At 32.6% G+C, this 16,575-nt stretch overlaps 1 protein-coding gene across 1 annotated transcript in view; it reads left to right on the top strand.

Moving 5' to 3' along the window:
- The window catches only part of LOC127734827 (YTH domain-containing protein 1-like), a 36,283-nt gene that overhangs the window by 5,243 nt on the left and 14,465 nt on the right, over nt 1-16,575 (top strand). Inside the window, exons 2-6 of the mRNA XM_052244862.1 lie at nt 5,529-5,630; nt 6,816-7,031; nt 7,683-7,775; nt 11,692-11,889; nt 12,169-12,468. Coding sequence (XP_052100822.1) covers nt 5,529-5,630; nt 6,816-7,031; nt 7,683-7,775; nt 11,692-11,889; nt 12,169-12,468 — 909 coding nt within the window. The remainder of the gene's footprint in view (nt 1-5,528; nt 5,631-6,815; nt 7,032-7,682; nt 7,776-11,691; nt 11,890-12,168; nt 12,469-16,575) is intronic.

Below are 16,575 nucleotides of genomic sequence, written 5' to 3'. Positions count from 1 at the left end.
TAATCATATGTTCAAAAATTATGTCATTCAAGAAAAGTTTGAAGAAATCTATTGGACCCTTATCAGCAGCTAAAATGGTAGCTGGGCCTGTTGCCCTTCCATCTGGACCTCTAGGTGTGAATAAATGAGGTAAACCCCTTTCATGAATATCAAAATTGTGATGCCAGGTGTTTGCAACATTGTCTATATCTGGGACTACTTGGTCATTGACATTATAGTTAGGAATGGTCGGTTCTGTTTCTGAGCCCTCAGACTCGTTTCCTGAAGTATTGAATTCAAAATCATCCCCAATTCCTTGATCTAGTAATATTTGTTCGTACCGTTGAACAGCCTGTTGAATTTCATCGACTTCAAAACCTAAGAATTCCTCGTCTGAAGAATCGGACATTTCAATTTTGTTCTTTGGTTTACAGACGACATTTTTTAATCACATGACATATCACATGTATAAAGACGGGAACCCCGAGTTTTAATTGGACGATATAAGGTCAGAGTTATAAATAAAATGAAATGTGAATACACATTCCAACGCTCAATGCTAGTTGATAAGAAAAGAGTTGTTGAATATTTATTTATTAAAAAAATTGAAGAAAATATCAAGATCTATGCGAGACATACTCGGTTTTGTATGTTTTAATTACACATATACGTATTATTAGTTACCATTTGTGAAAATATAAAATCATAACAATATGCAAATGAGTTCCAAGAATCCTCGTTGTGACTTTAGTGCACCAGGGAAACACATGGTAGATTGAAAACACTCACATTTGTTTTTAATTTTGACTCTGATTAAACTTCGAGACAGGATATTTTTTTTGCACCTGCTTCGGTATTTCAAACAGGTTATTTTACGTTTCAAACGGCATCTATGCCCTAATCAAGTAGATATTACGAAAGATTGAAAATGCACATCGTTTTAGACGTTTATTCGACCCAACATGCATTTACGTAACATTTTAGGTTCGTGCAGTCCATTTATTGTCAAATTAGTTCTACGATGCCTGAAAGCATCGTTGGGCACGCGACAGGCGTTGGGGATGAAAGGGTTAAACACGACCAATGAACGTGTTCAATACACATGATAAATTTGAATACACATTGCTAAAGATATTTACGACGAAAACTATGGATGAAAGTATTAGTAGTTGAAAAAATTAAAATAAAGTTTGATTAAAGATAACGAGGAGTGATTTACTTTAATAGAAAGTGAAAAAATGTTGCTTGCAAGGTAAATTCGTCTGAAACTGTCATATTTTTAGAAATAAAATGATCATTGAACATCGATCGTGAATCCGTGCGTCGGGAAATATGTGACAATCAACACGGGTACAGAATCGCCGCAGCTTCTGTATAATGTCACTGGTAAATAATTTCAATGCTTTTAACTTTCACGAATTTGTAAAGTTTCGTTTATATCTATCTGCCAAAGATAGGATTAAACAATAATACGCACGGAATGTGAACCTACGGAAACTGCAAATGAACTGGTCAGCTGTTCATTTATAAAAAAAATTTGTTTTAAAAAGTTGTATACCAAATATCTTAACCATATTCGATTTTATTAATTCTGAATGAACATGTTCTCTGCCAATAACAAAGGGGTGAATTATAAGCAAAAGGTAGATGATGGAAGTAGAAGTTTTTTTCAGACCAATGTCTTCTAATGAAAAGGGGAATACACCTCCGTCTACACTGTCAGTATAAGCAGTTTTCATTGCTTCTAATCCCAACCAAGCTCAAGTTTTAGCAATTGATAAAAGCAAGCACCATGTTTCTGGTTTCAATGACAAGTGGCTGACTGAGTTTTCATGGCTTAGAAATGTTAAAGGGGTATAAGCAAAAGTTATTGTGAGTGGGGGTTTAATTATTAACCCTGAAGAGGATAAAGACAAAGTTGAGGAACAGACTGTCCAACAAAATAACACTATCTTGAAACAATATCCCTAGAAGGAGCAGAGAGTAGAGATGAATATTTATATTTTGACTTCTTTAATTGACTGAATGTAAATAACTTTTGTGTTTAAAATCAATTTATTTCATATATATAGTCTTGTAATTCATTAATACTCTGCATTATTAAACACATAACACAAAGCATTATAATTCATATTGCATGTCATGATTTATGACCTATTGCTTCAGATCACTCTAAGAAAAGAGTTACACGCCCTTGAATTTTGCGCCTTAACAAAATCCTGGGGAGAACACTGGTTTTATGATGGTGCACCACCATCGTTAAAATTTCTTCCGTCACCGTCAAATGATCCCCACAAATGTCAAAATTTGTTTCCATTTCTCTATCCGCCATTTTTGTTAGCAAGTATTAGTGCCCCGCCGAATGGCGGACGCCCTATAGTGATCTGTCTGTTCGTCCGTCTGACCATCCGTAACAAATTGTGTCCGCTCTTTATCTATAAGTTTATACTTGACATGTATATTAACCAACACCAGAGGGTGTGTCATAATGTATGTACAACTTCCTAGGTCAAAGGTCAAGGTCAAAAACTTTGGTTTTAGTTGACAACCCCATGTCCTATGGTAAAGATCGTCTCCGCTCTATATCTTGAGAAGCGTTATGATTTCAAAATTTATACTTGACATGTATATAAACCAACACCAGACGGTGTGTCATAATGTATGTACAACTTCCTAGGTCAAAGGTCAAGGTCAAAAACTTTGGTTTTAGTTGACAACCCCATGTCCTATGGTAAAGATTGTGTCCGCTCTATATCTTGAGAACTGTTATGATTTCAAAATTTATACTTGACATATATATAAACCAACACCAGAGGGTGTGTCATAATTTATGTACAACTTCCTAGTTCAAAGGTCAAGGTCAAAAACTTTGGTTTCAGTTGACAACCCCATGTCCAATGATAAAGATACAAATTTTTTACCACACATTATTCACAGCGGGGCCCACAGAGATGGCTCCCATCTCAATGATATCTAGCTATCAATTGTTATTACATAACCCTTAGGCTTTTTGTATTTTAATCCAAAGGGTCCTCCTGATTACATTTTTAAAGCCCTGAGGGATATCCGGCTAAAGATCACTTGTACAGGTAAATCGACACACCTGACAGGAGAACACTTGATCAAGATAGACGATTGATTGCATTATTTAATTACAATTCAACAAATGCTAATGAAAATTTACTTGTTGGCTAAACTAATATGTACATGATGATGGTAGTAAAAGTCAGCGCAATGAAGGTCAGAAAGAAAATATTCGCATAAAAAGGCTGCTGATTTGAGATGAAAGTTTCTTCTTTTGATAATCAGAATGGAACTAGTTCATAAAAAAGATTTTTTTACAATATTGGTCCAATTCTGAAGTCCTGGACACTCTTGTAAAGTTTTTCAGTTTATAGATTCGTTAATAAAACATAAAGTTTTAAACATTTACCTTTGTTTAACTTGATTTGCACCTGTACAGGTAAAAAGAATGACCAAAGACTTGCAAAAAAACAAGAATTAAAAAGTACAGAATCTAATGATACTTTTTTATAGAACTTTTATTGTTGAATACTCAATATTTACAAAGATATAGCATTATAAGTAAACATATTAATAATTTATTCTGCAATACACAAAAATACAATAAAAATGCAGCAGTCGAATGATTAATCATTAGTACAAGTCGAAAAATTAATTCTTTCCAGCACAAGAAATTTTGTGTTAATGAGAGTTTCAAAGCTTTAAAAACACATGAATCCCACTTAGTAAAACATAAACAAACCAACATGTGTTTTCCAATTCTGTATGTGTTCTTCAACTCCGATAGAATATATGTTCTTGAAATTTAATGAAATCCCGACAATATATGTGCTAAGTTGATACAATATTTTACAATCTTGATGCACCTTTGGACACCAGTTTTGAAAATGATTAGTCCAGACAGATTCCAAGTCAGGAGTTATAGACTTGCCTTAGTGAGAACCCTGATACCCCTATAGATCTGTCGTAGCTAAACTGCATATAAACAGAACCAGTTCATTGCAAATGTGTTTGGTTTTTCAAAAGAAATTGTTTACCCTACGTACAGAAAAACATTAAAAAAAGTGAAATATCTTAGTATTCTATGATAGTTACCATTCCTCTCTGAATCCCCGGACTTCAGCTTAATGTAAAAAGCTGAAATAACTTTTAAAGATATCTGAGAATCAGTTATTTAACTGAAAAATTATCAACAGTGCTTATGTTGACAGTTCACACACAAGATAAAAACACATGCTTTAATTTGAGATTTTATCCAGCCATGCTGGATCTATGCGATCACTTTGGATATTAAAATTGGGAAAATAAAAAACAGAATATATATATGAAATTGAATAAGAAAATGCAAGCATGGTATATTTTACTAATAAAACCAGGGTCAATAATTACGTTAATTTTTAAGTTACAATTATCAGTAATTTGCTTGAAACAATTTATTTGTCAATTCCCAATTATATTACTAATATACAGTATACAGTATTTGAACATGTATGTTTGAAACAGGAAATGTATTTTTTTCAAATGGAGAAGGAATGCTATTTTACATAAAAAAATAATCCTTTACATTTTGTTGTTGTTGAAAAAGTGCATTTCAGTGTCTTTTTCATGAAATTATTATGGCAAATTTCAATAAAAAATCCATAACACATTCCTTTCAAGAAACATCTTCCCATCAAGATCATTCAATTAGAAAATGTTTATAAAAAGAAGATGTATAAAATCAGTGCACCTTCTTAAATTGAAATACAAAAAAAGAATTTGCATCAATATTGAGAAAATACTCTCATCTTAGGGAAATAAAAATGAAAACTTTTTAGTATAGTAAGATTATGGAAATGAAAATAACGCTAAAACCATTCATCTTCAGTGTCATATAATTTTTATTCAAAAATCAACAAACGATCCTTAGATGAGTTAAAGCAAATAGTATGCCTACAATATGTATGTTGAACATAGAAAAACTTTCAAAAGCAACCATTTGAAAAGTTAATATAAGGAGACAAAGCTTGTTTTATCAACTGGCAATGCAAAAAAAGATTATCTTTCTAAACTGAAAGCAAAAGTGATATATAAAGTATTTTTTTGTTTACCACCATACCTAAGAATATGATTTTGAGTTTTGTGAGCTGAAAGTGGTAATTTTGAAAAGGAAAATAATTCTGGTAATTTTTTATTGAAATAAAAATGAAAACAACATATCGGTTTCACTCCCTGTTTTGTCTGTTGTTATTGTTAGACTTATGATTCTTAATTGTTCCTTTGGTATTTCCTCGCTTTTTGGGCCAATCACTGAATCACACTTATTTTAAGTTTTGATAGCTGTCTTGAACTGTTTTACAAGAGTTGGTATAAAAAGAATATTTGAAAATGAGACAATAAAAAATGTCAGGCTAGCTAAATAATTGACTGGATCACAGCACAGATCATGCTTGGATTTTTCTGTGTTTCTGCATGCAATTTTTCAGACACGTGTACAAGGATACATTGTAGAAAAACATTAGATCATGTATGCTAATCTATTTTAGGAGAGGAAAGAGTAGAAAACCTCTTGGATGACATTCTTCAAGGCCACAATGTTGATGATGACCTCTCCACAGAGATAAAGGATAATTCTAAATCCAAACCCGGTATGTCAAAAGTAATACAAAACAAATAAGGACTATAAGATTTTATTCATGGAGTTTTTGTTTCATTTTTTCTTCAAATAACAAGAGTGTCCAGTCATAGGCATATAGTGAAATTCAATAGAGTATCGCTTCTTTGTGTCAATGCATAGATCTTTGTTCCCTTCTAACAGTAGTTTCTCTGGAAAGTTGTTATAAATATTGGTACAATATCTGTTCTTTTTTTAAGAAACAAATTCTACACCCTTTATTCCAACAAGAACAAATACGGTAATATTCATTTCAGTGGAAATGTTATTCCAGAAAAAATTTTCTGTTTGGAACTTATTTATTAAGGAATTTCTATTCCATGGCAAATTAGTCGAGATTTTAAGACACTTATTTAATCCTTTTTGGAGTCCAGTGCAGTCCCTGTAATTTGAATAGGTTTTGTTTTGTAAAGGAAGATCACTTTTTGTGCTTTCAAAGGCAGAAGGGGGGTGATAAAGCCATTGCCCTTCTATTTTGGGCAGACAGTAACTCTCTTGTGTAATAGACTATCACAATTTAAAATCTAGTCTCAGGATTTTGTTTGATTTAACTTTTGTCAAATCTGTTAAAGTTTATACTGGTTTGTATGTTTACAGAGGAAAGGGATACTAGAAGAACTGTACATCAGACACCATGCTAGCATGCACTATCAAATTTCTATGTTCATTGAAGTGTAAAATCTACACACCCTAATTTAATACTATGTATTTTTATTTTAACGTTCACATTATAATGAACATGTTAAGTTTCAAGTTGATGCGACCATAACTTCATGGTATACTACTAAACCAAAAACTTCAACCTGATTTACGTGATCTCATTTTTCTATAAGAATGTGTACTAAGTTTCAAAATGATGGAAGACTTCTACAGTTTGCATCAGATTGATAACCACAACTTCATTTTCCCTGTAGCAAAACAAGACTTCTACAGTTTGCATCAGATTGATAAATAATAATTGAATACTTCACAGACTTGCTTCAACTTATGAATTTTGTGCAGATATTGTAAATATATAAGTATTGACATTTGATAGACACATGCTATGGATATCTTTAAATCATTGTAAAATATGTATTTACTCGACAGATTTTATTCTAATCATGCTAATGGTGCTAATCATTGATTTTCATAAATAATATTGGCGTTTACTTCACAGCTGTTGTAAAGACTGAATCTAAACTTAAAACTAAGCCTAAATCACCTAGTAAAAAAGTTAGGACTTCAAAAAAGGAGGCCCAGTCTGACTTTGTATCTACAGAGATAGAAGAAAATCCAGACCCTATAGAAGATCCTGTGAAAGAAGACCCTCCACCAGAGGAAGAACAAGCAGAAGTAAAGAGGGACGAAATTAAAAAGGAAAAAGTTAATACGGGTATAAATATATGTTGTTGTTTTTTTGGTTGAATTTTTTTTTTCAAAAACCAGATGAGATCGAAAGAAATTACTGTCGCCATACATCATTGCATATACATTAACTAAAAAAAGAAAATACTTTACCATTTTAAATCTTCAATTATTTTTTGCTATGAAAAAATAGTTTTGTTGATTTGGGTACATGTATTGTCAATTAAAGGACTTGTTATGCTGTATTAAGTACAAACTCCAAACAAAGTATTGTACAGTTTTAGATCTAATTTCCTAATGCTTGTAGAGAAAAACTTTGGTTGGCTTGCTTGCTTTATTTGTATAAACGTTTACCCAAGCTTTGTAATTTAGATTGACATCTTCAGACAATATATATAGGCAAAGTTAAACCTGTATATATTATATTTGATTGGACGTTATCCCAATTACAATTGTACAATATACAAACAAAGCAAGCAAGCTAACCAAACCCTTGCTCTGGATGCATTAGGAAATTAGCTCTAACCAGACGTAGACCTTTTGATTTTTATAAAACTGGTTTTTAGACAAAACATTTATGACTTAAATCATTATTGAGCATTGGGAGTTTGTCTAATTTAAGGCTTCACACTTTGGCATGATCTTATATTGAAAGTTATGCTTGAGTTCCTTTTTTCAGAATCAGAACAAACAGAAAAGACATATTCTGTGAAAAAACCCTCTTCTAAAAAAGTTATAAAAAAGAAAAAGAAGATAATAAAGAAAGAACCAGGTAAGTTGCTGTCAGACCAATATTAACAGTGGTCTTTTAAGAAATGTATGAAGTGGTCAGATGTAAGGACATAAGATACAGAAGATATCTTACTTTGATTTTTTTTTTAAATTTAAATCAAAGTCAATGTTGATATGCACTTTTGAAAGATGCAAAGAAAAAATACTTTCAGGACATACTTTTGGAGATATCTTATATTGAAATTTGCAACACACAATTTCATATTGCAATAATTTTCTAAAGTTGTAACTTAATTTCAACCAGAAGGATGTTTTCACCCATTTAGTTTTGCAGTGTTATTTAGTTTCATAGGCATATATAAGCTAGTCCAATAAATTAAGGATGAATGTTTTACAATTTAAGTGATATCATTCAATTATTGGTGATAGAAAGCTGAAGACAATTTTCTTGCCAATATAAATGCATACAGAAAAAAAATGTACCATAAATATTTTCTTGTAATTGAGATATTATTCATGAAGCATTACATAGTCAATTGCAAAAAAAGGAGGGCCAATTGCTCATTTATAGCTCACCTAAGTGAGCTTTTCTCATCACTTGGCGTCCGTTGTTGTTAACTTTAACAAAAATCTTCTCCTCTGAAACTACTGGGCCAAATTTAACTAAACTTGGCCACAATCATCAATGAGGTATCTAGTTAAAAAAATGTGTCCAATGGCCCCCTGCCAACAAAGATGACCGACATTGCTAAAAATAGAACATAGGGGTAAAACATAAGTTTTGTCTATTATTTTGAAAACCATTATAAATAGAGAAAATCTGACAAAGGCAAAAATGTTCAAAATGTTGAGCTCTACCACATAGGCAAATACGTCAAAACTGTCAGACAACTTCTTATAGGAGTTATTGCCCTTAAACGACAAATTTTGCCATTTTTTGTCACAGAAAGCTCGACATACGGATAGTGATCAGGCGGCGGCAGCGTTAGCTAACTTCTTAAAAGCTTAATATTTCAGAAGGTAGAAGACCTGGATGCTTCATACTTTGTATATAGATGCCTTATGATATGAAGTTTCCGTCTCTCTTATGTCCATTGTCCTTGACCTCATTTTCATGGTTCAGTGACTACTTGAAAAAAAAGTTCAGATTTTTTGTAATGTTAATTTCTCTCTTTATATGAGTAATAGGATAACTATATTTGGTATGTGCGTACCTTGCAAGGTCCTCATGCCTGTCAGACAGTTTTCACTTGACCTGGACCTCATTTCATGGATCAGTGAACAAGGTTAAGTTTTCGTGGTCAAGTCCATATCTCAGATACTATAAGCAATAGGTCTACTATATTTGGTGTATGTAATGATTGTAAGGTGTACATGTCCAACTGGCGGGTGTCATTTGACCTTGACCTCATTTTCATGGTTCAGTGGTCATAGTTTAGTTTTTGTGTTTTGGTCTGTTTTTCTAATACTGTATGCAATAGGTCAACTGTATTTGATGTATAGAAATATTTTACGATGTTCATGTCAGTCTGGCAGGTTTTATTTGACCTTGACATCATTCTCATGGTTCATTGCTCAATGTTAAGTTTTTGTGTTTTGGTCTGTTTTTCTAATACTGTATGCAGTACATGCAGTAGGTCAACTATATTTGGTGTATTGAAGTATTTTACGATGTACATGTCAGTCTGGCATGTTTTATTTGACATTGACCTCATTTTCACGGTTCATTGCTTAATGTTAAGTTTTTGTGTTTTGGTCTGTTTTTCGAATACTGGGATCGTATAATATGATGTCGTCGTCTGCGTCGTCGTCCAAGGACACAGTGGTTTCCGGACAATAACTTTAGTTTAAGTTAATGGATCTCTATGAAATTTTTTAAGAAGGTTCAATACCACAAAAGGAAAGTAGGGATTGATTTTGGGGATGATGGTCCCAACCGTTTAGGAATTAGGGGCCAAAAAGGGGCCCAAAACAAACATTTTTCTAGTTTCAGGATAATAACTTGTGTATAAGTATTTCGATTGCTCTGAAATTGTACAACAATGTTTAATACCACAAGTAGAAGGTTGAGAATCATATTAAGGGTTATGGGGCAAACAGTTTTAATTAAGGACTAAAAGGGGATTAAGGGCCTAAAAGGGGCCAAAAACAACAATTTTTGTAGTTTCCGGACAATAACTTGTATGTAAGTGTATGGATCTCTCTGATATTGTACCATAAGGTTCCATATCACAAAGGGAAGGCTGGGATTGAGTTTTGGGGTAATTGCCTCAAACATGTAGGAATTAGGGGCCAAAAAAGGGCCAAAAACATGCATTATTATAGTTTCCAAACAATAACTTGTGTTAGATGTGTATGGATCTCTCTGAAATTGTACTACAAGGTTCCATACTACAAAGGAAAGAATTGGATCGAGTCTTTGGGCAATTGCTCCAAGGGGGGATTCCAAAAGTCGCGGGGGAGGTTCCAATTTTTTTAAGGAATTCATATTTTTTTTCAAAAATTTTCAAATTTCAAATTTTGTAAAAGTTTCAAGAAGTAATCTTCAATTGCACAGTATTGCGCAATAGATTTGTAAGATCTTTTACCACATTTATTTTGTGTCAGAAACCTATATTATGTCAAAAATTTGATCACAATCAAAATTCAGACAGTATCAAGCTTGAATATTATATTTGCCCCAACTGTTCAGGGTTCGACCTCTGCGGTCGTATCAGGCTGCGCTCAGCGAAGCATTTTATTTGACCTTGACCTCATTTTCATGGTTCATTGCTTATGTTAAGTTTTGACGATTTTTACCAATTTTTTGCGTTTTTGCCTTATATCTTAAAAATTATAATAGATAGAAACTTAAATAAGCAAAAATGTTCAGCAAGACAAGATCTACAATTAAGACAATTTGTAGGAAATTTTCCAACGACTCCTTATTGGAGTTGTTGCCCTTTAATTTCGATTTTAAACATTTTTTTTTTGCGTTTTGCCTTATATGATAAAAATTATAATAGATAGACACTTTAAATCACAAAAATGATTAGCAAGGCAAAATCTACTAACAAATCAAATTTTGCCAATGTAGTTAGTAGACTGTCACTCTTTATAGGAGTGATTGCCCTTAAATGAGTATTTTTTTTTTTACCCTCTATTGTGTTTTGAGCAAAAATTAAAGAAGATAGAGAGAAATTGAACAGACTAAATGATCAGTAATACAAGATCAACAAAACAGAATTTTTTGTCATGAATTCTATTCTCGTCTACAATGTTGGAACCCCCAAGGGTGACTGGGGAATAGAAGTATGGTCACCATTGGTCTTCCTCCGACCGGCAGTAAAACCCTTGCTAAAGGGGGGCGTCCGTTTGGCTGTGCGGGATGTACAAATTTGCAGCCACGTCCGGTCAGAATGGGGACGTTAAATTCGATGCCTCGTGTAAAGAGAGTGCCACGCTCTTTGCACGTTAAGAATCCTTGCAACAACTCTTTGAGGGGTCCGTAGGTGACCTGTTGCAAGGCTAAATTTCTGTCCCTATCCAATATACCCTCATTTCCCGTGGCAGTCTAAATTTCTCTAATTTGCCCTGTCCCCTCAATCATTCATTGTCTATTTAAATACTAGAGATTCCATTTCTCTTTTTTGGCATTAAATAAATGTATCCATAATGCAACATCATCTTTCAGCTTTTCCTATTATTCTTTAAAACGCTGAAAGAATAACTGCCATAGATTGGAATTTATTAATTATACAAAAGTAAGCAGTCTTCTTTTGTCTCAAATTTCATTTCAGGCAGTAGATTTGGGATACTAAGATATACAACATGTTTTCATTGATCTTTGCAAATACTTTCAAATTCACGTCACCAATTTGATAACATAAGTGATTTAACTGCAAATTTTGAAAGCTTATCGTTAGCAACGATATCCAAACCAAAGAATAATTTGAACTGTTTTTATTTTAATATAGAAATCAAAGAAGAAACAGTTGATCCTGATTTTGAAGAGCAAAGTGAGCCAACAAAAGAGGACCAATTAAATCTTGAAGAAGACATCAAACCAGCTGTTGAAGCTATGGAAGCCCAGGAATATGACACAAGAAGTGAAGCTGAGGGCAGTGATAGGGCAGCGAATAGTGATGCTGAAGAGGAAAATAAAGAGGAATCAGGTTGGTGCCATACAGGTGTTATACCATTAGATGAAAATAAAATATTTAAAGTTTGCAACACACTTGATTAGTATGTCATAGGCATTTTTCATTTACCCACTTAAGGTTTGTGTACAGTGAGGATTTACAATCATTCAAGAACAGAACAGAAATGACATATGATATACTGTAGAGTGAATGCTGGAGAAATAGTTTGATGTCTGATAAGTTGATTATTTTCAGGCATTTGAAAAGTTATTAAGAACTAGTGAAATGATTTGTTATCTTGCATATTTACAGACTTTTTTGAGAGTGGCTCAGAAAGGATGAGTAATGCTGATGAAGAAATGGAAGAGGTTGTAGAAGAGGAGGAAGAAGAAGAAGAGGACGACGAGGAGGAGGATGAAGAAGATGAAGATGGAGAGGAGGGATCTCCTTCAAGCAAAAAAATGATGAAGCGGGGAATCTCACCCATTGAATGGGATGTCCCATCAGAAGAAATCAGTGAGGTTGAAGAGGAGGAGGAGGAACATGAAGAAAGTCCTCAAGAGGAAAAAAGCGGAGAGAGTGGAGGTGAAAAATCAGATGAAGAATCTAAACGTAAGGTTTTACAGCAGCAGAGTTTTGTAATTGGATTATTGAAGAAATATCTTTGTCTGTTAGCACATTAGTTTCTGTGTGGTAATGTTAATTGAGATCCCCATGGAATTATCAGTGGTCATTTACTGAGAAGTAAGCTTTGTTTTGGTCAAAGTTTTGGGTCTACCCTGTTTAAAAAGGGTCTTGTTTCCAAATTTGTTAGTGCTAAAATTTCATTTTATTATTTGAAAAGTATCTAAAAAAAAAAACAATTGTAGATTTTAGAAATTGGATTTAATTTTGTTATCTGTTTTGATTTTCAAAGAGCAAATATAAAATAATATGAATAAAAATATAGAATATTTTATTTTTCCATTTGAAAATTGTACACCACTATTTGAATGTTAAAACAAAACAGGTATACAAGAAAAATATATATATTGTCAAACACTTTACATTTATAAAAAGATAAGAAGGTCAGTGGCTGCTTTATATTAAGTCATATAGAAAGCAAGAAGGTTCTTAATTCTACAGATAAATTTGAGGTTATCTGTATGACCAACAAACTTAAATAATCCATTTGTATCTGATTATTTCATCTACAGAAAGAAACTCCATCTTTTACCATTAGCAAAATATCTTTGAATGGATCACTCAAAATAACTTTTCTTATAACAATCAAACAGAAACTATATTTTTTTTTTTTATAGCATTCCATGTTTCTTGCATGTGATTGCTGCTGTCAGTGTGAATTTGTGAAAGTGTAATGTTGTTGCAAATATCCATAGTCCATTTATAAGTGAATAACAGAAAATTATTAAGAAAAAAAATCAGATTTTTCTCATTTGCTATCTTTTGATTATGAAGAATCTTTTGTCTAAGTTTTGTAAAATTCAATGAAGGTTTTACAAAGTTATGAAAGTTTTAAAAACTTTAACCACAGACTGTACTGACATGTTGACTTAAATCACATAAATATAAGTAGAAATGCTAGAGATGAATGCACATCTTACAATCTACTTGGTCAAATCATAGGCAGATACATAGAAGAGAAGGATATGGGCGTGGTCAAGGGTCCAGGAACAGTCATATTTGCCAGTCATGTCCTGAATTGAAAGCTATTTGTCCTAAACGGCAGATTGGGACTTTTTTTACAGAAATAATTTCAGTCATTTCATTGAGATCAGTCTTTGTTATCGTCATTTTGCGCTTGTTTTTGTTTTGTTATCCTTTTCCTGTAATAAAATTGCCACTCCGGTATAGTATGATAGGTAAAGTGTGATAATCCTGAGGGCCCTCCCAATAATCATATTAATGCCTCCGGGAAATATTGGCTAATGATCGCTAAACACTTTTTACCTGTGTTTTTAATTCACACCTGACAGTGATCACAAGCTCAAAACTAATATTATAAAAAACTTCAAATTCTATGACGACTTTCTCATTATTTAATTACTTTCACTAAAGACAATCTGCAATTCTGATTTAAAATTAAAACTTGATTTAATTTAAGTAGATAAAAGTAATTTTTCAAGAGAAAAACGTGTGCTTTATTTACTATGTAATACGCATGCATTAAATTGTATTCACGAGATTAGACACTTAATTGTAAAATGCAAAATGATTTCATGCTAAATCAAACAAATGCAACTAGTATCTGTTATATTCAAACACATTTAAAGGTAATAAAATTAAAAATCCCGTGATTTCCTGTCAATTTGACAAACAGAACGAATCCGGGAAATAAATCCGGAATTTCTCGTACTTTAGTATTGTCATGAAGCTTCTGCATTTAATTTCGTCTTCAAAATCGAAAGAAATCTGGCAATGTCTGATAAAGTTACCATTTTGAGTCATTAAAATCATTTCAATTTTAAACTGTTGCGTTCAATTAACTGTTCTTGAACGTTTTTAGAAAAACGGTAAGAAAATTCATGAAGTAAATGCGATGGAACAGTCAACATAAGTTCGTTGATGCTATGAATCTAGTGTGAATAATTTCGACAGTATGAAAAAGGGGCCCAACTTTTAAGTCATCTCAAAATAACCGAAATTGTGTAAAATAAATTCTTGATCCTTGGGTGTTGTAATCAGTGTTCTCCCCAGGCCGATATGACGCTGCGGTGCCGCAGCGCCTTCATAATATTTTTGTAGATCCCGCAGCGTCTTAATTGGCCGCTGTCCCTTAATACTTGATCCCGCAGTGTGTTAATTTTCACATTTTCATTATAAATGTTGGTTAAAATTGTCAAGTTACTGATCACCGCTGATGGGTCGGTCAGTGTTACGCAATAACTGATAATTAGTTTTACCTGAGCCACGCTTATCTCAGCCTTATCAGACTATGTTATCAGGTAATAGCGTAAATGATCATCAAGAAGATAGATATTTTTTGAAGAAAATTAAAAATTTTAAAAACTTCAGTGCAGAAATTGAAGAAATAGATCGCAAATACATTGTATTTACGCATCGTGTGTGTGATCACTTGACCATTTATATAACGAATTTTTTCATTGGTCGAGAGGAAGAATCTATTTAAACACGACCAATCATTGTGAACGTGTTGAATACACATAATAAATTTGAATACACATTGCTAAAGATATTTACGATGAAAACTATGAATGAAAGTATTATTAGTTGAAAAAATTAAAATAAAGTTTGATTAAAGATAACGAGGAGTGATTTACTTTAATAGAAAGTGAAAAAATGTTGCTTGCAAGGTAAATTCGTCTGAAACTGTCATATTTTTAGAAATAAAATGATCATTGAACATCGATCGTGAATCTGTGCGTCGGGAAATATGTGACAATCAACACGGGTACAGAATCCCCGCAGCTTCTGTATAATGTCACTGGTAAATAATTTCAATGGTTTTAACTTTAATGAATTTGTAAAGTTTCGTTTATATCTACCTGCCAAAGATAGGATTAAACAATAATACGCACGGAAGCGTAATGTGAAACTACGGAAACTGGTCAGCTGTTCATTTATAAAAAAAAATTGTTTTAAAAAGTTGTATACCAAATATCTTAACCATATTCGATTTTATTAATTATGAATGAACATGTTCTCTGCAAATAACAAAGCGGTGAATTATAAGCAAAAGGTAGATGATGGAAGTAGAAGTTTTTTTCAGACCAATGACTTCTAATGAAAAGGGGAATACACCTCCGTCTACACTGTCAGTATAAGCAGATTTCATTGCTTCTCCTAATCCCAACCAAGCTCAAGTTTTAGCAATTGATAAAAGCAAGCACCATGTTTCTGGTTTCAATGACAAGTGGCTGACTGAGTTTTCATGGCTTAGAAATGTTAAATAGGGTATAAGCAAAAGTTATTGTGAGTGGGGGTTTAATTTTTAACCCTGAAGAGGATAAAGACAAAGTTGAGGAACAGACTGTCCAACAAAATAACACTATCTTGAAACAATATCCCTAGAAAGAGCAGAGAGTAGAGATGAATATTTATATTTTGACTTCTTTAATGGACTGAATATAAATAACTTTTGTGTTTAAAATCAATTTATTTCATATATATATTCTTGTAATTCATTAATACTCTGCATTATTAAACACAAAGCATTATAATTCATATTGCATGTCATGATTTATGACTTTTTGCTTCAGATCACAAACGTTCACTTTTAAAAAAAAGAGTTACACGCCCTTGAATTTTGCGCCTTAAAAAAATCCTGGGGAGAACACTGGTAATAGATGAAGATTTATCATTTGACAAACATATTTGCAAAAAAGTGAATAAAGCCAACTCAATTTATGCTCACCAAAATGATCATTTAAAAATCTAAATGCTGAAAATTTCCATCAACTATACAAAACATTAGTGAGAATACATGCTAAGTTCAGTCAGGGCACCTTTAAAAAAATATATATAGTTAAATACTATGACCAATTATCAGCAAAGAACAGAAAAATGGAAAAAAAAAGATATCTTCAAAATTTTGCTCTTGATACTGTCTTTGATCTTGAAATAGCTTCTGTTCAAGTTAAGTAAAATTCCTTGGAAGGTTTAACCACAGACTGATATTTAATGGTGAGGACACTCCAGACAGAATGTAGGATCGCTATGTCTTATCTTTGCAACTTTTGTCAAACTTGTCATGATATA

The sequence above is a fragment of the Mytilus californianus genome, unplaced genomic scaffold (assembly GCF_021869535.1).
Source record: "Mytilus californianus isolate M0D057914Y unplaced genomic scaffold, xbMytCali1.0.p SCAF_1, whole genome shotgun sequence".
NCBI classification, from domain to species: Eukaryota; Metazoa; Mollusca; class Bivalvia; order Mytilida; family Mytilidae; genus Mytilus; species Mytilus californianus.
This window is presented reverse-complemented; position numbering and strand designations above follow the sequence as displayed.